Here is a 21,607-nt window from a genome sequence, read left to right on the forward strand (position 1 = left end):
AAGTTTCTTCAAATAAATTCTAATAATAGCCTCCTTAAGGCAAGGAGGTATCCTGCCCTCCCTCAGGGAAGCATTTATAATCTTTACCCGACCCTCTTATCTATGATTATCAGGTGAAATAAGCCAAGTTGGGCAAGGGTCAAGAGAACAGGTTGTAGGGGGTGCAGTCCGAAGCAATTCGTCCACATCCTCAGGAATCACAAACTGAAAGTGATCCAATCTAATCCTATAAGAGGAGTTGCTGGACACCTCCACAGTAAACTCTGCAGTAACTGTGGAATCCAGTTCAGCCCAAATACGAGTGATTTTTATCCTCAAAAAAATCCTTGAAGACATCATAGCAAGTGACTAAAGGTTCCAAATTCAAGGGGCGGGGGCATATACTAGCCTCCTCACAATCCCAGACAATTCTGCTAGACATGAATTTCTGGGCAGAAAAGACCCACCTTTGCCACCCGCACTTCCTGAGCATAGATCTTCAAATGCTCTGTGTTGTGATATGTTGAATTCATGTTGAGTCTTCTTCTACTTGCACTCTAGTCTACTTTGCTGCTTCAGCTCCTGTAGTTCTTCTGAATACCACAGGATTGACTTTGAAGCAGGCTGGAGAGGATGCTTAGGAGCTATTGTGTCTACTGCTCTAGTGAGTTCATTATTGCATGTTTGCACCACATAATCAACAGAATCACTAGCAGAGGCAACTCCAAACCCTTCCAAGGCTTCTTGGAATCCTGTTGGATCCAATAATCTTCCCAATAAGCTCCACCATGGACTAACCCACCAGGAGAAGCTGGGACCAAACCGAACCACTAGCCTCTCCCAACTAGGTCTCCGTAATGCACACCAGGTCAGCTCCTTCATCCATGATAAAGTAATGGATGATCTCAAATATATTTTGGACCAACCTAGCATTACAAAGTAACAAGATGAGGTTCTTTGAGTTATTGGCACTGCTCTCCAATGTCAGAGGTGGCAGGCCTGCTGGAAGGGGAAACAGCAATTAAATTATTGAATTCACTTCCCCTATAACGGCCTGCTGACCTACCAGCACTATATCTATCAATTCCCAGTTTTAATTGTTTTACTCTGTGAATTGTTTTTAATTGTTCTGTGAAGTTGTTTTGTGTACACACACACACACATACATAAACACACACACGGGCAATCAGTCAGTGTAAGGATTGAAAGAGAGGGCTGACCTCCACAATAATTTTTATGAGAGGGCAAGAGAGATGTGTTTAGCTGGGCCCTTTTGAATCAGTTGAAGAGGTGGTATAGCAGGGCTGAGATTTTAAACATCTATCCATGCATAAAATCTGAATTCTTAAATTTTAAATTGGCAGATGAAGAACTATCTCCAGTTTATCATGGAAATCCAATTACAGACCGAAGAAGCACTTTTCAGGCACATTTGGCTCCTGTTGTGAGCCCCAAACAGGTTAGTAAAGCCTGCTTTTAGTCGGCTGTTTTACTCTTTTGTCCACTCTTGGTTGCATAATAAATGGGATTAGTGTATTTTTTAATATAGATGAATTTGCTTATTGTCTTAACTAACACCACAAACAGGCTTCCACTTTCAGGAGGAGTGTGTGTATGTAGTCTGTTACACATACTAATGAAGCTGTCTTCTTTTTTCGGAGCAATCTGTTGGTTTTAATCAGGGCTGCTCAACTTTGGCCCTCTTATTAGATGTTGGCCTACAACTCCCATAATTCCTGGCTATTGGCCATTGTAGCTGGGGATTATGGGAGTTGTAGTCCAAAATTAGCTAGCGGGGCTAAGTTGAGCAGGCCTGGTTTAAATACTGTTTTTTGGATAGTCAAATCAGCAAGCTGAGAAACTTGGATTCTGGGATGGTATCAAAGAAGAGATGTAGGGTAACTTCATAGGTCTGTAGGATTACATTGCTCAGTTGATCCTGACCAATGGGCTGGACTGAAAAAACACATTTAAACTCTTAGCAATAGCAATAGCAATAGCACTTACATTTATATACCGCTTTATAGCCAGAGCTCTCTAAGCGGTTTACAATGATTTAGCATATTGCCCCCAACATTCTGGGTACTCTTCACAGGGATAGATTTACTTAAGAAGATCAGTACGCTTTATCGTTTATATCAAAGCTTTTATGTGGAAAAGCATGATTGTCTTGCACTATCAAACTGAAGGTCCATTAATCCAGCTCTCTGGTTTTAATAATGGCCAGTCTGATGCCTCTGGGCATTAATAAAATACCAGCTTAATGTAGTGGTTAGAGTGTTGGGCTCATTGAGGGGATCTGGGTTCAAATCCGCACTCAGCCTCTCACTGGGTTACCTTAGGTTGGTTGCCATTTTTCAACCTAACCTACCTCACAGGGTAGTTTTGAGGAGAAGGAGAAGAAGAAGAAACAACAACCCTTAGTACAGGAGAACTTCATTATACACAAATTCTATATCTATAATTTCACATATTTGCGGGTGTCTAATTGACACCCGATTTCAGTATCCTTGGATTCTGAGTATCCTTGGCTCTCAGTATCCTTGGATATTGAGGGTTAAAACCCACGTATCCACGGTTCTGAGAGGGCTGGAAGTGACTGCCAAGATCACTTCCACCCTCCATTTTGTTCCCAGGAGCCATTTTGTGGCTCATTTCTTTGAGAAAAAATATTTTCCCCATGATTTTATGTAGTTTGGGAGGGAGCATTTGGCAATCGGGGGGGCATTGCTGGGTAGAAGGAGACCCCACAGAGCAAGGTAGAGTGCTTTTTTTTTTTTTTTGCTGTTTTGCCATTTTTTGCCTCTTAATAAAACATGCAGTTTGCAGCAATTCAGGGTTTTTTGTTTGTTTGTTTGGGGTGCATTTCGCGGTCTGGGGGTGGGGCATTGCTGGGCACAAGGAGACCCCTGTGGAGCACACTATGGTGGGGTGGGTTTTGTTTTTGTTTTTTGCCTTTTTTGCTGGGTTTTTTTTAGCATTTTTACAACTTTTTTGAGCATTCTGGAACTTACTCCCTCTTTCCCCATAGGAATAATACCTTGTTACTTGCAGTTTAGTTACTCGTGGTAGTAGGCGAGGAATGGACCCCCATGAGTAACAAGGTTCTCCTGTAGTTTCTCCCAACCATAAACACGACCCTGAGCATCTTGGAAGAAGCATTGGCTTTTTCCACCTCAGCTGACAAATGTTTTAGGCCAACCTCATCAGTGAGAGAAGCCCTCTTCAGACATCATAACAAAAACACTCTTCCTGCAAACAGTGTCTCAAGTGTCTCAGACTTTTAACTGAAATTTAATTTAAACTGTTTAATTTGTTTTTATCCTAAGATTGTTTTAACTTTTTATGCTGTGGAATTGTTTTAACTGTTTTTACTCTGTTTTATCTTTGCTGTGTTTTAAATTGTGTACACCACATATCAGGTGTGCATCTGAGATGCACATATCAGGCAGTGTATAAATATGGGGATAAATAGATGGGGCCAGAAGTTCCACCCCAGTCCCGACACTCACCCCCGCAGCTGGCCGTCATGTATGAAGTGGAGTTCTTCTGCAGTGGCAAACACCACTGCTTTGATGGCGGGCACTTCTCTAGAGGGCTGGAGAAATACATAGTTCACTGTGAATCAATAACTGGAGATGGAACTGGAACTTGTGAGTTCTTAATTCCCAGATCTGGATAGTGGTTCCATCATTCATAAATCGTGGGTTTCTGCGCCTGTGCAGATCAGCTTCAGGTAGAATTGTTAGCTCCTCGCGACACTGGCAACCACCTGTTGCACGTGACTGTAGTAGCCTCTAGTGGCGGTTGGGCATCCCTGCAATCAGTTTCTTTCTGACCGCCATTGCGATCAGTACTCGGAGACAGTTTACTCTTTGGAGAAAGTTTGTTTTTCGTATTTTTGGATCTTTTGACTACTGGAAACGGACTCTGACTATTCTTTGGAAATTCTTTCGGATTTGGCATTGTTTGAGATTTATTCGGCTCGAGACTCCTGGATACGGACTTGACGACTCTTTTCCTACTCCTTCGGACTTGTTTCAATCTCTGCCTTCCCCTTTGATGATGGAACGGACGACTACTCTTCTCTAAACGGATGCCGAATCTAAAATGCTCAGGCAAACCTGGTAAGGCAGATGCCTCGGGCAGGTCTGGAAAGGACAAGACAACCTTTAAGTGGTGTACCAATTGTCGCGGGAAAATCCCCTCAACAGACGGCCATGCCCTCTGTTTGTTCTGCTTGGGAGAAAAGCATGAAATGAAAGCCTGCTCAGTCTGCGTTACTTTTAACAAGCAGACTTTGAAAAATCGTGCAGCACGCCTTAGGATATATTTGCTGGAGGAGTCTCTAGCACTTAAAATGGCTACCGAGGGGGCATCGCCGGGTCCTGCTCTGAAAGTGCAGTCTAAAGTCCTGGGAAAGTTGGACAAGCCCTCGGAGGCGAGCGCATCGACATCGACCGCATCGGCTTGGAAAGCCGCAGCGTCGACCGCTTCGGCATCAGACACCTTAGCCCCATTTAAGCAGCTGGAGGATCAGCGTTCTAGCCCGAAGAGGAAGCACAAGGATAAGGCTTCGATGCAGGAGCCCCCGCCTAAAAAACACAAGCATAGACAGCTTGAGCTGAGTGCGGAGCACACTCCTTCACCTTCGGGACTACAGGATTATGTGATCCCTCGGTGCTGGGCGGCTTCCTTATCCCCGGCTCCGACACCGCATCAGTCACCGCTGACTCCACGGCCTCAACATATCCAGCATCCGGACCACTCGGCGTCGAGGATGAATAGAGAAGAGCCAGTGGATTGCTTATCAGTGCCTTCGACGCCGACCGCTCGACATCGACACCGCACGACATCATTGTCGACATCAGACAACTTTACAGCTCCAGAGTCAACTGTGGCAGTTATACTAGATGCAGAACTCGACATCAAGCCCGACGTGGAGGGGGATTCTATTATGGTGCATTCGCCTACAGCTAGGGCATCTCCTACATCTAGGGCATCTCCATTGACCCCAGCAGGGCAGAGTGAGCTTCCTGCCGGTTGCTGTCTAGCCCGCATGCTAAATTCAGAGGAAAGTACGTTTTCTACTCACACCTTTACGGGATTCCGGGAAGGTGACTACCAGCCTCTGGCTATTCCCAAAACACCCTCTTTCTCGGCTAGGGAGACACCAGTCATGGGTCTCCTACCCAGTGGGGGTTGGGGAGATTCTATAATGGTCTCCCGAGAGGAGTACTCCCTTTTCACAAGATGGTTAGAGGAGTGGGAGCAAGATCTCCCTAAACGAATCCAGAGAATGGAGATGGCTGTGCAGACAACAGTGATTCCAGTACAGCGGCAGAGACGGCCGTCCAAGCCACCGTACCTTTGCCTCCTCAGTGTTCAGTCTCACTTCAGACATACATACCACACCGGCCATCTCAACCACTGCCGCCACAATGTTTGGTTTCGCTTCAGACCAACACACCACACAAACCAACTCAGCCTATACCGTCCACTTGCCGCCAGGTGGGAACTCAGACGACCTGTACTCAGGAACCGATCAAGGTGAATTCTACAGCTGTAGGCAACTCAACCGTTTCATCCAATGGAGATGATGATGATATAGAGGACGACTATACCTCAGACTTGATAGAGGCAGATCCAGAGGACCCAGAGGCACCTGCTCTCCCAGATCCAGATTCGGATGTTGCTGCGATTCCATCAATTTCGCCCAATGAGGAAATGAAAGGTTATCATCAGCAGGTTGTGGAGATGGCATGGGTCCTGGGTTTGCACCTGAAAGAGAAAACTACTGACTTAGAAGACCCAGTATATCATATGATGCGGTCGGCCTCAGGCCTGCAACCCGTTTACTTGCCTATTCTACCTCATATCTCAAGAGCGGCTAAGTCAGCATGGGAGGTGCTACAGACGTCTACACCTACTTCCAAGCGTCTGGAGGCTTTGTATTGGATACAGGAGGAAGAAAATGCCTACCTAATGCACCACCCTGCTCCTAATTCATTAGTGGTGGATTGTGCGACAACGTCTAAGGGCGGCAAAAGACATACAACACCAGCAGACAAAGAAGGCCGCAAGCTGGACGTACTTGGGAGGCGAACTTACTCAACAGCGTGCTTGTCAATCAAAATAGCTAATTATGTAGCATGCCAGGCAAGGTACACACATTCCCTCTGGGAAGCGTTGTATGATCAACGGATTGCGCTAGAACCAGGGGAGTTTGTTAAAAGGTTTGAGACTGTATTTGCGAAGTCAACTGCAGCCACCCACCAACAATTGGCGAATGCTAAGCATTTGGCAGAATCCGAGTCTCGGACATTGACGTCTTCTATTATTTTGAGAAGGCATGTCTGGTTAAGTGCTACAGGACTACAACAGGACATGAAAGATCGGATTGAGACTCTGCCCTTTGATGGTGTCGGTCTCTTTTCAGACAAAACTGATGACAACATGGAACAGTGGAAGAAGTCCTGAATTACGGCAAGATCTTTCACTAATCCAAAGTATTCTAACAGATACAGACCATACAATGAATATCAGAACTGCCAGGGCACTTATCGTCCCGATAAGAGAGATTTTAAACGACCTTACCAATGCTACAATAGTAACTACAAGTGGCCCTTTTATCCTAAAAATAGGGGGAACCAATCTTCTCAGAATAAGAGAACGCCGCAATCAAAGCAGCAGCTTTGATCAGTCCCTGAGCCCGCCAACACTGAGTGAAATACCTGTTCTACACAACAACAAGCACTTAAGTACCAGGAACACCATCTCCTTGAACACAGCCAGAGTTACCATCAAACTGGCAAGCCATGCCCAAGCATGGCACCATATAACATCGGACTGCTGGGTTTTTTGCGCATATTATAAACGGGATATGCGCTGGAGTTCAAGTATCCACCGTTCCTGGGACTGAAATGCACTCCCAAGAACCCAATACTGAGGGAAGAGGTACAGAAGCTCTTATTGAAGGGAGCAATATCGCCGGTGCAGTGGGCTCTCAGCCGGACGGGATTTTATTCCCAGTATTTCCAGATCCCCAAATGCAATGGGGGCATAAGACCGATAATGGATCTTTGAGGCCTAAATCAGTACATCGAAGTACAAAAATTCAGAATGACAACGTTGCAAGCCATCCTTCCACTCCTCCACAGGGAGAATTGGATTGCTATGCTCGACCTAAAGGATGTGTACTTCCATATAGGCATTCAAGAAAATCATTGCAAATATCTCCACTTCACCATGGAGAGCGAGATTTATCAGTACAATGTGCTACCTTTCGGCCTAGTCACCGCCCCGAGGGTGTTCACAAAATGTGTAGCGGTAATAATCACCTATCTCAGGGTGCAAGGGGTGTCCATATACTCTTATTTGGACGACTGGCTTCTGACAGCCAAGACGCGGGAGCAATTGCTGGAACACATAGGCATGGTGATGAGCCTGTTGGAGAATTTGGGAGTGCAGATCAATTGGGAGAAGTCCTTTCTGCAACCGGCAAAGCGACTACAGTACATCGGCGCACAGTTAGATATGGCAGCCCAGAAGGCATTCCTCCAGGTGGATCGGTTTGCCTGTCTACGTTCGCTAATTTTCCTTTGTCAAAAAACTCCCGTACAGAAGGCAAGGACAGTTCAGGTGATGTTAAACCTGATGGCATCCTGCACCACTGCAATCCTATATGCAAGGTTATGGATGCGCAAGCTACAGCTTTGGTTTCTAAGGGCCTACAAACCAAGAACCAAGCCTCAGTCCAAGCAGGTCGTACTTCCAGGGAAGATATTGGACTCGTTGAATTGGTGGACAAAGGAATCAAATATGCTCAACGGCATGCGGTTCCACACACGGAGACCAACATCAACGGTGACCTCTGATGCTTCCATGCACGGATGGGGGGCCCACTTGTCACACCACAGAGTTCAGGGGAGGTGGACTCCAAAGGAAAGACTTCTACATATCAACTTCCTGGAACTTCTGGCTGCGTTCAAAGCCATAGTCGCCTTTCAGAGGCAGTTTGTGGGGCAAACCATCCAGTTACAGATGGACAATACGTCAGCCATTGTTTATGTAAACAAGCAGGGCAGGACAGTGTCCAGATCTTGATGCAATCTCAGTCTACAGTTATGGAATTGGTGCATCCCACACAGAATTTACCCCATTGCCATTCATATCAAGGGCAGCATGAACTGTTTGGCAGACTCACTAAGCAGGGATCTAGTGTTGGAGCAGCACGAATGGGAATTGAATCCAGAAGTACTGGAACAATTGTTCCTGGCTTGGGGCAGACCAAAGGTGGACCTATTTGCGACTTTCAAGAAAAGCAAGTGCGAACAATATTGCTCCCGGATGGGAGTCGGTCCATGGAGCAAGGGCGATGCCTTTCAATATCTATGGAGCCAGGAGCTGTTTTATGCCTATCCACCCACGCCCTTACTGCCCAGGGTGGTGGCCAAGTTCCTACATGACCAGACAAGAGTAATAGTGATTGCACCGTGGTGGCCAAGGCAACCATGGTACATGCAGCTACTCAGACTATCGGGAGGAAAATACAGAAGACTCCCTCAGTGGACAAATCTAGTCACTCAAGATCAAGGCAGGGTGGTTCACCCCAACTTGTCCATAATGAATCTCACCGCATGGAGGATAGGCTTCTGAAGAAGATCCTCCTAAATACCTGTAAGCAGTCCACGAGGCGGAACTACCGGGCAAAATGGCGTAGGTTCACTGCACATGCTGCCTCCAGAGGCTATGACCCAAAGGAGGCAAGTCTGAAAGCCGTCCTTCTTTACCTGACCGCTTTGAAACAGAGTGGACTGGCGAATGTCTCTATTAAGGTTCATATGGTGGCAATATCTGCACACCACGATGGGTGGGATGGCAAGACGGTCTTCACCCATCCACGATGTAAGGACTTTTTGAGACGCATCAATAACCTATATCCACCTGTGCAGCAGCCGGCCAAAAAGTGGAGTCTCTCCTTAGTGCTTTCGTCGTTGATGGAGCAACGGCATCTCTGAAACTCTTGACCCTTAAAACTCTCTTTTTAGTGTCAATAACCTCTGCCAGGCGAGTAAGTGAACTATGTGCTCTTCGTATTGATGAACCTTATACAAAGTTTTATCCAGAAAGGGTTGTAATGCACTTAGATCCCGAGTTCCAACCTAAAGTAGTTACTGAATTTCACCTGAATGCCGAAATTGTGCTACCTACCTTTTTCAGCGAACTAACGTGTACTCTCAAGCATGCGATGTATTCTCTTCTATCTGAAAGCCACTAGCAGTATTCGTAAAACACCTTGGTTGTTTATAGACTTGCAAGGGAAGTTCAAGGGGTGTTCGCCAACTCGCCAGAAACTCTCCTTCTGGTTGGTGGAATTGATTAAGCTAGTGTATGACCAGCAAGGGGTCATTCCTCCAGCCACAGTTAAGGCGCACTCGACTAGAGCTTACGCCACATCTGCGGCGCATTTGGTGGACATTCGTTTCGCTGATATCTGTTCGGCTGTCACGTGGCCATCGCATCAAACGTTTGTAAGGCACTACTCCATAGATGTGCGGGTGGCTAAAGCTGCTGACTTTGGACGAGCAGTCCTAAAGAGGATGTTACAGTGACTTGCAGGATATACCCACCACCAATTGGGTAGCTCGCAATTCACCCACTATTTATGGATGATGGAACCACTATTGAGATAAACAGGTTGCTTACCTGTAACAGATGATCTGGTAGTGGTTCCATCATTCATAACACCCTCCCTTCCGTCCCCGCATCTAAGTTGCCAAGCCACTGTAATGTCATACACAGGCCACTATACCACCGCAGTGTCGAACTGCCATGTCAGCCATCAAGAAACTGATTGCAGGGACGCCCAACTGCCACTAGAGCCTACTACAGTCACGTGCAACAGGCGGTTGCCCGCATCGCGAGGAGCTAACAAATTCTACCCGAAACTGATCTGCGCAGGCGCAGAAACCCACTATATATGAATGATGGAACCACTACCAGATCATTTGCTACAGGTAAACAACCTGTTTTTCTGTGCACTTCCCCTATGAATAATGTGGTATCAGGGAAGGAAGAGGCCTGTAGCAGTCTGTATTGACCTCAGCTTTTTCTAGCCACTTATTTTACTCTGTCTCTTAGCACTTATGCATTATGGAGCAGGTAGTTTCAAGTGAAAGTTCACTCTTGGCTCTGCCCTAAATCACTTTCTTCCCTCAGCCCCTTGCAGTGTTTCCTCTAAGGTCTGTGCACGTGCTTACAAGTTTTATTTTGACGTCCGATCAGTTAATTCTAGATCCCGCTCAGGTTGAATTGGGAAGCCCCACTCTCAATACAGATGCACACACATTGCCTTGATACTACCGCCCAGAACAAACTCATTCCACACACAGATGAAAAAAGTTAGAGAGAACACTGGCCCCTTGCATTGATCTTAGGGTGATGAATACACAGAGAACTCCTTTGTTTCTTTAGGCTCCCTGTGCCAGCTTAGCCACTTGTGTTGACTGAAGAGTCCCTTATCAGCACAGTTGTGGTTATACAGCATCCACACAAATCAGAGAATCTCATGAGATGTGCAGTATACAGATACTTAGGCACATATACCAAATTGTACCAAGTCAGGGATATTGGTTTTTTAAATATGTCTAATGAATTGCAGATAAATTGGAAGTGTGGATACTTATTTATGCTGTCCTCCTTTGGTGCTTTTTCCTTTTTATATTTTCCCCTTTTTATAAATGATTTGGGGAAATGTTTTCAAAGCAAAACTCTCTTTGGAGATTCTTTCAACTGTTTCTTGAGGTATGCTATAGCAGTATGTTTATCCAGCATAGTAAATGAATTTTCTGTGAAAGAATGGGAATACTGCAAAGATAAATATTGAAGATGTATTTTGATAACTCTAGAGAGATGACTTTTTTTCCTTTTGAATTAAAAGCAATTTGCTTGCCAGGCATGTTTTCTCAAGCTCTCACAACTTTAATAATGTTTTGCATAAAGTGGTATTAATTATGTATTGTTTATTAAAACAGTTTCTTCATCACAGCATGTATCTAGTACAGGGAAACATGAGCCGTCTGATAAGAATAGAACAATAGTTACAGGAGGAAGGACAAAAAATAAATTCCCATCCAATTCTTTACTGAACTCTTAGCATCTACAGTGGAGACAATAGGTTAAATGAGTGAGGGAGATAGTGGAAGAGTCTTGATTAATTCCAGAGATTAACATGTTGGAATCTATAAGCTGCTGAGCACATCAACCCCAGAGAAAAATATTGGAATTCCATTCATTCTGAGAGGAAGTGCAGAATGGGACACTGGAACTGATAGAACTAGGAGAAGAGAGCTGGTCTTGTGGTAGCAAGCATGACTTGTCCCCATAGCTAAGCAGGGTCTGCCCTGGTTGCATCTGAATGGGAGACTTGATGTGTGAGCACTGCAAGATATTCCCCTCAGGGGATGGAGCTGCTCTGGGAAGAGCAGAAGGTTTCACGCTCCCTCCCTGGCTTTTCCAAGATAGGGCTGAGAGAGATTCCTGCCTGCAACCTTGGAGAAGCCACTGCCAGTCTGTGAAGAGAATACTGGGCTAGATAGACCAATGGTCTGACTCAGTATATGGCAGTTTCCTATGTTCCTATGTAGGGACTGGAAGAGAGGCAGAAAGACCATCCTTCCCACCTAGGACTGATGGTATTGCCACTTTGTATTTCAATATTTTGCATACAAGACTCCTTATGATACTGTAGATCAGGCAGTGCTTCTTCCCTGGCAGCTGATCAGGAATGTACCAGGGGTTCCATTTTTCACCTCCCTACATGGAAGCCTGAATATGCAAACCTGGCCTTGTGACTTAACCAGCTGCTGCCCTTCCTAAGCATGTGAACTTCTTTATGAGGCTGAGAGCCCAGGCTACTCATCCTTCTACAACACTTCACTACTACCTTTTTATCATTTATTTTCCTTGCGCCATCCTCTCTGTTTGCTTTATTCATTCATTCATTCCTACCTAGTTTTTCAACCACAATTAGTTCCCAAAGTGGTTTACAATTAAAATTCATACAATAGTTAAATGCAGCAGGCAGTGGGGTGGAGGGAGTCTTTTTTGGCCCCTGGCAGTTGGTTCCAGGCTCTTCCCTGTGGGAGAGAACAGAAGGAATTGCACTTGGATTCCTGCTGACTGAGAGTAGAGTTGCCAGCCCATGGAAGCATCCCTGGGTAGGCTGGTTGCGGGTAAGAGCAGGTTCTTTTTATGCGTCTGTGTGTGTCTGTATACATATTTGGGGATTTTGTTTAGGGAAGTGCATAGATTTGTGCATAGATTCTAAGCCGAACCGGTTGTGGGGCTGCTGAACCGATTTGACTAGTGGAGGACGGGGTGAGTGGCATCTTCAAAAGTGAAGACAGCAGGTCCTTAACTGCTCCTCTGCTGCTCCATGTAGCTTCCTCCTGGGCTGGCATGTCTCCATCAGCCCATGCACACTGGCGGCACTCCCCCCGCCCCCTCCAGCCCTTATGCATCAGTGGCATGCACATGGCCTCTGCACAAGCATGGGAGCCATTTGCATGGTCATGCAAATGGCTGCTATGCATATGTGGAGGTTATGTGCGTGCTGCTGCTGCGCCATGGGCACATGCAGGCTGCTGGGAGGAGGGGTGCTGCCATAGCAGGAAACTCCATGGAGCGGCAGAGGAGCAGGTAAAAGTGTCTTCACTTTTAAAGATGCTGATCACCCCCACCCCCCAGTCAAATTGGTTCGGCTTCAAATCTGTGCACGATTCTCGATTCATGCACACCCCTAATTTTGTTGTCAACTTATAATTCACCTTCTTGAACATTCAAAGAGGTGTGTGTGTGTGTGTGTGTGTGTGTGTGTGTGTGTGTGTGTGTGTGCATGCATGCAGATTAGACTGCCTTAAGACAATACCTTAATGGGTATTGTCTATCATCTGTATTAAACATTTTGCATGCCCAGTTTGCAATCCTAAGTACAATTACTCAAAAGCATGCACCATTAAGTTAAATGGGGCTTATTGCTAAATAAACATGTTTAGGATCAGAATATGTATAATTTCTTGTACCTGTCTGTCTGTCTGTCTATTTGATTTCTATACAGCCCTTTCAAAAATGGTTCAGGGTGGTTTAGCCTTTTAGCAGGGTAGGGAGTATATAGTCAGATGTAGGCATGCTGTATCGGTGTTCTTCATTGCAATGCCTGGGAGAGCCAGTGATGACTCCCACTGACCCCTGAAGTGTGGCTCCCTAACATCTGTTCTGAAGCTGAATACCCCACATAGCCCCCCCCCAGCACCATGTGAAGATGGTGTCCAGAGCTGGTGGGGCTCCTTTAAGGGGAAACAGAGAACTCTCAAGCTCCATTGCTATCTTAGATACACAGATTATGCTGGTAAGTGTAGCCCTTCCCAGTGCTTTCCCCACAGAGCTCTATGGGGAAAGCACTGTAAAGAACTACACTTTCCAACCATCACTGGGACTTGAAAGGGTTCTATTCTCTTAAAATCCCCACCTGGTATTGTGAAAAAAAGCACAGTACAGAGGCCAATGAGCTAGGAAATGGCTCTTATGTGGAAGATTTTTTGTCAAAGTGGCCTCACTTGAAACATTGCAAAGATCACTGCACTATACTGTAGTCTGCACTTCTGTTTCATTTAATTACCTTCAGTTTTTTTTAGGACTAAACAGAAGTCTATTTTTAGACTTGCGTTTTGGACGGTATACGAATGTGTTAAAATAATAAATAAACCATGGGCAATCAGACTTGTTGCAAAATCTTAAAGCGAAGTATATACACCTTGATAATTTGGAATAATGGTGTGTGTGTTTGTATGTTTTCCCCCCCTTCAGGTGAAAAATGTTCTTGCAGAGTTGTACAAAAATAAGAAAATAGCCAGTGCTACTCACAACATATATGCATACAGGTGAGTAGGCAATTTTCACTAGTACTTATTGCAAAGTAGTGAACAAAATAAAAATTAGTTAATGATTCTGTTTGAGCATTGTGATAGTAGTTTATCCTTATACATGTACTATCTTTGCATTATTATATGGCAGTATTTTTTGTTTTTAGAATATACTGTGAAGACAAACAGACTTTCTTACAAGATTGCGAAGATGATGGAGAAACTGCTGCAGGTGGCCGCCTTCTCCACCTCATGCAGGTAAAAGGAATGAATTGGTCATTAGAACACTTTTCGTTGTTTGAGTCTATGGAACTATAGCACCAGTAAAAGGCTTGTTTTAGAAATATGTCACTAGGTAAATATAAATGCAGCTAATTTGCTAGTATAGTTTGATGTCTAGAGTATTATGACGAATGGGAGATAAAATAAATATAGAAAACAGGTGAAAGCATCTTGTCAACCAGACATTAAGTGGATGTAGAGTGTTAGAGCAGAACTAGAAGTTCCCACAGACCTGGGACACTGAAAATAAAAAAAGGGCAGTCCTATGTTTTAATTCTTCCCTTCTTCTCTGTAACATCTATGTGATTCTGTTATGAGTTTTTCTGCCAGTGCTCCTCATCACTGATGGCTCAGGGAAATGAATGGCGTGACGACATTGCCTCACATAGCAAGTTGTTGAACTATTAATTAAGCATTTTTATATCCCCCCCCCCCCGGCCGAAATTTGTGTCTCTGGGCGGCTCATAATAAAACACAGATTAAAGCATTAAAACAATTCCAAAACAATGATGAATTCTATTGAACTATGAGAATTGCTCAGGACTGCTTTGACAGGAGTCAAAGCTGAAGTTGCAGATATCTGGACATTGTTCCCAGTGGACTGCTTCAGACACTGTGTGAAACCTTGGCTGAAGCTGAGCTCCACACAACCCCCTCAGCCCCAGGAGCACATGCTCTTCCCCTCCCTGTGCTAGTGCCTACATCCTTTCTAGCTTGGGATATGCCAAGATTGGTCATGACATCCCACTCCACCAGTCTCAGCATTTTCTAACCTACTTTCTTCAGAAAACCCAAGCCCTGAAACGCAGTTGAACCCTTTTGGGTTTGGGGAGGCTTTGCTTTTCTGAAGCAAATAGGTTAGAATATTTTGAGATTGGCCGCAGCACCTGAACCCAGTGACTGAACCCACCAGTCTTGGCATCTTCTAACCTAGAAAGGAAGTAGGCAATCGTGGAGATAGGAGGGGTGGTTGTGCAGATCTTGGCTGCAGCTGAGGTGCTGCATGACATCTGAACCTGCCCATTAAACGCCATTTCCTTTTGCCTTCCCCACAATATAGTTTACAAGGTAAAAGGCAAATTTAGTGGAAAATATAATTTGTAATAATACTGGGAGCATTTTCTAGCTTTGAGGATAGTAGAACCTGATGCCAATTCAAGTTTTTCTCTTTTGTAAAGAAAGGCCTCTAATACTCAAGTACATGAGACAATTTTCTTTCTTAATAGTCTTGATTTTCCCTCTAGAAAATCCTGCTTGATTTTACTGAGAAAATTTTTTATTTCAGGATATGTATCTTGCCTTCCAATCAAATGCTCTCTAAGGCAGATTAAAACAGCTTCATTTTGTAATGACATTCCCCTCAGCCATCTCTTCTGACTGTACTTGTGTGTGTCTGTCAACTGAGGATAACCTTTTTATAGTTATGACTGAAGTGGGTTCTGGCCTACAAAAACGTATGCACCACTATGTGCAGGAGAGCTGGTCTTGTAGTAAGCATGAATTGTCCCCTTTGCTAAGCAGGGTCTACCCTGCTTTGCATTTGAATGGGAGACTACATGTGAGCACCATGAAGAGTATTCATGCTTGCATGCAGAAGGTTCCAAGTTCCCTCTCTAGCATCTCCAAGATAGGATTGAAAGACTCCTGCCTGTAACCTTGGAACTGTGTAGACAATACTGAGCTAGATGGACCAGTGGTCTGACTCAGTATACGGTAGCTTCCTGTGTTCCTATGACTTTAAAGTGCTACCAGACTATCTGTGAGCTTTTTAAGGAAGAAAGTTCAGCCTAGTCCTCTATGCAGTTTCCTTTTAGTAGGCCATCCTCCTTAGACAGTGAATACACTACCTAAGTGAATTGTATATTTAATACTATTCTAGCCCATGGTAGGCAATAGTATGTTTAATTATCTTCAGGGAGTTTGTGTTCTACAGTTTTGTGTATGTAAAATTCTCTGAAATTTGGTGACAAATGTTTGGTTTCCAGAGAATCTCAAGGTTACCTATTTAAGACTTCTGGATCTTGTGACAAATGTTTGAAAACACATAAATAGTTGCCCTGATCCAGAGACATGGTCCATGTGTGTATACTGGTTTCTGCATGCTAATTTGGCTGTGTTAGACTCAGATATATGGGATGAGGAGGAGAACCTTCTCTGCCCCAATGATCAGCAGCTGCCCCTTCATCTTAGACTCCAAAGGCATCTGCTTTGTACAGTTGAATAGCACTGTGAGAAAATGTGTGCAAAGGTAGGCACACTCTGTTCTAGTGCTTTTGTAATATACTAAATCGTAGTTGCTGCCTGCAAGGTCAGAGGGCAGCGGTATGGTGTAAAAAATGATATGCAATGGTTTTTCTAAATATACATTTCCATTAACTGAATTGATAGTGGGAGGTGCTCATTGTATGGAAGAGCAAGTTCACATAGAAACAGCTACAGATCATCTTCCATATGTTTAAAATGTGTGTCTTTTTAAAATGCAGATCTTGAACGTTCGTGATGTTTTGGTTGTAGTGTCCCGCTGGTATGGAGGTATCCTGCTAGGACCAGATCGCTTTAAACATATCAACAATTGTGCCAGAAATATTCTGGTTGAACAGAACTACACAAATTCACCTGTAAGTTTATCTTAACAGAATGTTAGCCTTGGTTTATGACAATGTGTTTGCTTTTAGGTCCTCCAGAGTAGAGCTCAGATTCACACATGATGTTATTCACTGTAGAATGGCATGTGTATGCCTGAATTGCTGCACTCGTTAGGCTACTTCAGACATTAGTCTGAAGGCTTGCCATACGCATGAGCGGCAGGGTGAAAGGGGAGGAAGTCCTGCCCTCGTAATCACGGGTCCACTCACCACCACGGAGAGGGCTTTTCCCTCTTCAGACAAGCTCACTTGGACCCATGAGCAATGGGGTGCGGGGATGAGTGACGGGGCAGGACTTCCTCTCCCTTCGCCCCATCACTCACAGGTACAAATATATGAATACAATAAATATTCCACAAAAGTTCTCTAAGTGGTTTACATAGAAGTAAATAAATAAATTTTGGCTCCCTGTCCTCAAAGGGCTCACAATCTAAAAAAGAAACATAAGACGGACACCAGCAACAGTCACTGGAGGGATGCTGTACTGGGGCTGAATAGGGCCAGTCGCTCTCTCCCGCTCATCACTTTAAAAAGGTGCCTCTTGCTCAGGTATGGCGAGCCTTCAGACTAACTGAAGGAGCTTGTTTTCTCTCTTAGAAGGTGACAACACAAGCTACTCTTTGAACTTCCACAAGCTTTGAGAACATTTTGGTGGATGAGCTTTTTCAAAGGGAAAATGTTGGCGCACATACTGTTTTCCCTTTTGAGAAGCATTTGTCCCCAATTCTCAGACTGTTTTTCTGAACTTGAAGGAAGGCTGAGGAGCAATATGGAGGTTCTGTGGGGACAGCTTCTGATGAGGAAAAACTCAGAATGTCTGCCCATCAGTTTTCAAACTTTGTCTTGGTTCCTGTTTTGTTTTAGTGCCCCTGGTATGTTTGATGCATGGTTTTTATGGATAATCTTTTATGGAGAAATTGCATTAAAATGCAATTTTTATGGAGTTTTATTGTATTTTAACTCTTGTAAACAGCCTTGGGATGCCTTATGAAAGGCATTGTAAAAATGGAACAATACATAAATAAAATCTCTGCCCGGTGGGTGCAGACAGGCTAAAGGCAAAGGCTAAAGAAGAGAATGTGCATTGGTAAATGAGAGGAGGCACTAAAGCAGAAATGTCAACACCAAGTCTTAAAGATACATGTGGTGGTTGAAGAGAACGCTGTTCCATGCACAGGGCGGCAGGGTGGGTGTCATTCTTGTTGGAAATTCTCTGTGGTGAGAGAATCCCTTTCTCATTATAACAGAGTGCACAGAGGCACAACACAGCGGATTTAGTTAGGCATGCATGTATGCTGAGAGTAAAGTAACTTGGAGCCAATTCATAGTTTCAAATCAATATAAAAGGCATTTATTAAGGAACTCCATTCTAGATAGGAAAGTGAGGAGTTAGGATTTCTAATCTATCTATCTAGCTGGATGCAGATGGATTCTGCATCTTCTCTGCACATATGGTGCAGGGAGAGAGGTTTGCCATGTTGCAAGGTAGATGGACAGGAAGGGAAGAGAGAGAGAGAGGAAGTTGATCCCTGAGATTAGCAATCTACATATCAAAGGGATAGTATCAGAGCAGTGGAGAAGTGATGACCAATGTCTTGACTCTCTAGCCCTCTGACTTACTAGTCTGTCCTCCACTGTCTGAGACAAAGAGACAGCGCAAAGTCCTTTAACTTCCAACAATTCTGGTAGAAGGTAGTAAGGTGGTAGGCTGGACAAAGAAGCACTCTTGCACGGACCAAAGAAGTCAAGAACTGTAATAAGGAGATGAGAAGGGGTAGTGTAGAAAGAAGTAAAGAGCTGTAAACTAGCAAGTGTCAGGGAACCTTGCTTTTTGGAGCTTAATTTCCTTTACTATTCATGTAAACTGGGTTAAAACTGGTCAAAATTTTCATGTGAAATGAAGAGGCTTCTGAATCAGTTGCAAATTATTGGGTTTGCAATAATTTATGGTGTCCAGTAGCTAAAATGTTGGAGAACCTAACAGTGCAACCTACAGTACAGAAATATTATGTGTGTTCTGGGGAGAGGAGCCAAGATGGCATGGACTCTCTTTTTGGAGCTCTGTAGTTGGTTTCTGTTTTTATCTTTTTTGGGAGTATGTGTTCTTTGTAACCCAAAGCAAACCAGTCTCCTTGCTCTTCATTACAAAATAGGGGTGAATTGGAGATATTGATCCCTACACAACTTTTTTTTTCTTAAACAGAAGCAACGCCAGTATGTCAGTGAAAGTACTATGTGCAGTACATCATTTTACAGACAACTTTCTGCATTTTAGAAAACCTTCTCAGTAAATACAAGTATAAATCTTTTCAGAATGCTTTCAGGAGGCCGAGATATGTTAAACTGAACAGAGGATTAATTGTAGGCTATTAACCTTGAAAGAATACTAGAAGTGTTCAGAAAAGCATGGGGGTGGTCTCTGCTGAAAAAGAAACAATGATGAAATCATGTTCATTTGATTTTTTTTTATTCCTCCCTGCAGGAAAATCTATTAAAGGAAATGGGAAAGAACAAAAAAATAAGGAAGAACAGGAGGAAAATGGAACACTGATTAATTTGCAAAATTGTATAGCCATGCTTTATCTTGCACCTCTTTGTACACAATTAAACATGGCCATTCAGTTGATGAAAGGAAATTTTGAATTGGGAATGTACCTCAAACGTCAAAGAAATGGTTCATGATGTGGAATATTTCATATTAAGAAATCTCAGCGGCAGACTTGGGTAACCTTTTCAGTTCGTTCAAAACCTCAGCTGTTCAAGCATTGTGGTCTTAAACAAACGAGTTTCTCTACTATTATGTTATTTTTATTTAAGAATAATTAAACAAGGTGGGTCATGCTCTCTGTCTTCTTTTCATTCCTGAAGAAGGTTTCTGATGATATAGGACTAACATCCATTGCAGTATGCAAGAATCTTGAGTGCCTTTAAAAATCCACCTACGTATCTGTTGTCAAGTTCTAATCTGCACTGGATTTGAGTTGCCGTTTTCTTGTAAGTAGTGTTTTGCGCTTTTGCCAAAAATAAGTGATACAGGCCTCAAGAAATGCCTTTGGTAACAATGGGATGTTAACATGCTTAACTCTGTGTGGTTTGTGTATTTTAATTGGGTCAAATCAGTTTATATGAAACAACCAGATATGATGGCATCTCTGTCCTCTCCTGAAGCACATTTAGAATCACTGCTTCACTTTTCCAGTCCCAAGATACTGGTAATCACAGACAAGGTCTTGGAACAGTTTGAGATAGTGGAGTCTCAAGTACCTGAGGACAGCTTTCAAAACTGTCATTACTTTAGTTATGCAAGGTTGTATGTTACTGACCAGCTTTCAAACAAACAAAACATCTTGATACCATATATGATAGCAAAATCTTCATCCTGCATAATCATATGTTTCTCCCCACCCTCTTTAAGAAGTCAACCTCTTCTAACACATTCTCCCTTTGGAATGATTCTTAATTTGTGCAAAATTTTAAAAAAGCTGATCACAAATGTGTGAATTTTCCAAGGATCTTAACTATACAAAGTAGAATAGGAGAAGCTGGAAGATGGACACGGAGAAACACAATTTCATTGTGAATTTTTCTGTTAATCAAAATTGCCAAATACAGTTAGGCTGCTGAAAGGGTCAAAGACTTAATCCTGTGTGGATTTGTCCTCCATATGCTTGTTTGGAAATAAAAAGTTATTATTAATGTTGGGAACTTATTTTTATAAATCCTCATTTGAGCTGTTTGTTCAGTGCTATGATGATTTAAATGTATTTCAAACTGAAATAGAAGTGTGAGGCAGTTTTAATGCCTTTGAGAGCTTTTTCTTCCCAAAGGATAAATGTGTTTCCTCTTGTGGGTTTTACAGTCTGACAGTGCTGTTGGACAGTACACATGCCAAAATGATAAACTGTGTGCTGACATAACTATTTCATGTGCACGTTTCTTTGTGGATAGTAAAGTCTCTTACTCTGAATGTATTAGTTGTCTTATTTTTGTTTTAAGTTTATGATTCAATTCTTCAAAGTGTCATGGGCCCACTCCTATTGAATGGATTAGATTAGATTTTTATTTATAGCACTTTCCCCAAAATCAAAGAAAAACAAACTTGATATCCATCAACCACAAGAGTATAAAATCATCTCTGACAGTTAACTCCACTTTAAAAATGCATTAGGAGTGCTTTGATTTTTGCTCTTGACATTCAATGGAGTAAAGCTGTTCTCCTAGCTGGAGAAAGAACAGTTTATGCAAGAAATGCTTGCAGAATCAATAACTGGATTGAATAGAGGAAACATTGAGCACTCTACAAATCACATTAAAGGCAGCTCTTCTTGAATTCTAATACTTGTTTAAATGGAAAGTATTGTAACGGCTCTTAAGTAACTATATTCTGTTTCTGATTGCTTGCTGATGATCAGGAAGATTTCATTAATGGGTATTCTTCATGCAGGGTGGGGTCTTAGGTCCGTATTCTGTAAGTGTGTGTGGATGAAAAACAGTTTGGAATGAAACTAGCCGCATAATAAAGTCTGTTTTAGGGCAGCTGGATTGCTAGGAAGAAGCATGGCACTGAGGAAGCCAGTGGATTGGATTAGGACTGGGGAGTTTTGGCTTCAAATCTCCACTCACCCATGAAGCTGAGTGGGTTGTCTTCGGCCAATCACTGTCTTTGAGCCTAACCAATCACAGTTGTGAAGAAGAAATGTGGGGGAGTGGGGCACACCACTGTTCCTTGGAGGAAATACTCCATTGTACTCCTAGATGTGGATGACACTGTTCCAA

The 21,607-nt window shown here is 43.4% G+C and overlaps 1 protein-coding gene across 9 annotated transcripts in view; it reads left to right on the top strand.

The window, feature by feature from the left end:
• The window catches only part of IMPACT (impact RWD domain protein), a 44,519-nt gene extending 23,717 nt beyond the window's left edge, over positions 1-20,802 (top strand). For 8 of the 9 annotated variants that reach the window (XM_053242977.1, XM_053242972.1, XM_053242970.1 and 5 more), the window contains 5 exons: positions 1,344-1,438; positions 13,849-13,922; positions 14,072-14,162; positions 16,670-16,804; positions 19,314-20,802. In XM_053242977.1, coding sequence (XP_053098952.1) covers positions 1,344-1,438; positions 13,849-13,922; positions 14,072-14,162; positions 16,670-16,804; positions 19,314-19,382 — 464 coding nt within the window. In that variant the 3' untranslated portion in view covers positions 19,383-20,802. The remainder of the gene's footprint in view (positions 1-1,343; positions 1,439-13,848; positions 13,923-14,071; positions 14,163-16,669; positions 16,805-19,313) is intronic. The other variant, XR_008305587.1, reaches the window with a different exon arrangement.
• The last annotated feature ends 805 nt before the right edge of the window (positions 20,803-21,607 follow it).

The sequence above is a fragment of the Hemicordylus capensis genome, chromosome 4 (genome assembly GCF_027244095.1).
Source record: "Hemicordylus capensis ecotype Gifberg chromosome 4, rHemCap1.1.pri, whole genome shotgun sequence".
NCBI classification, from domain to species: domain Eukaryota; kingdom Metazoa; phylum Chordata; class Lepidosauria; order Squamata; family Cordylidae; genus Hemicordylus; species Hemicordylus capensis.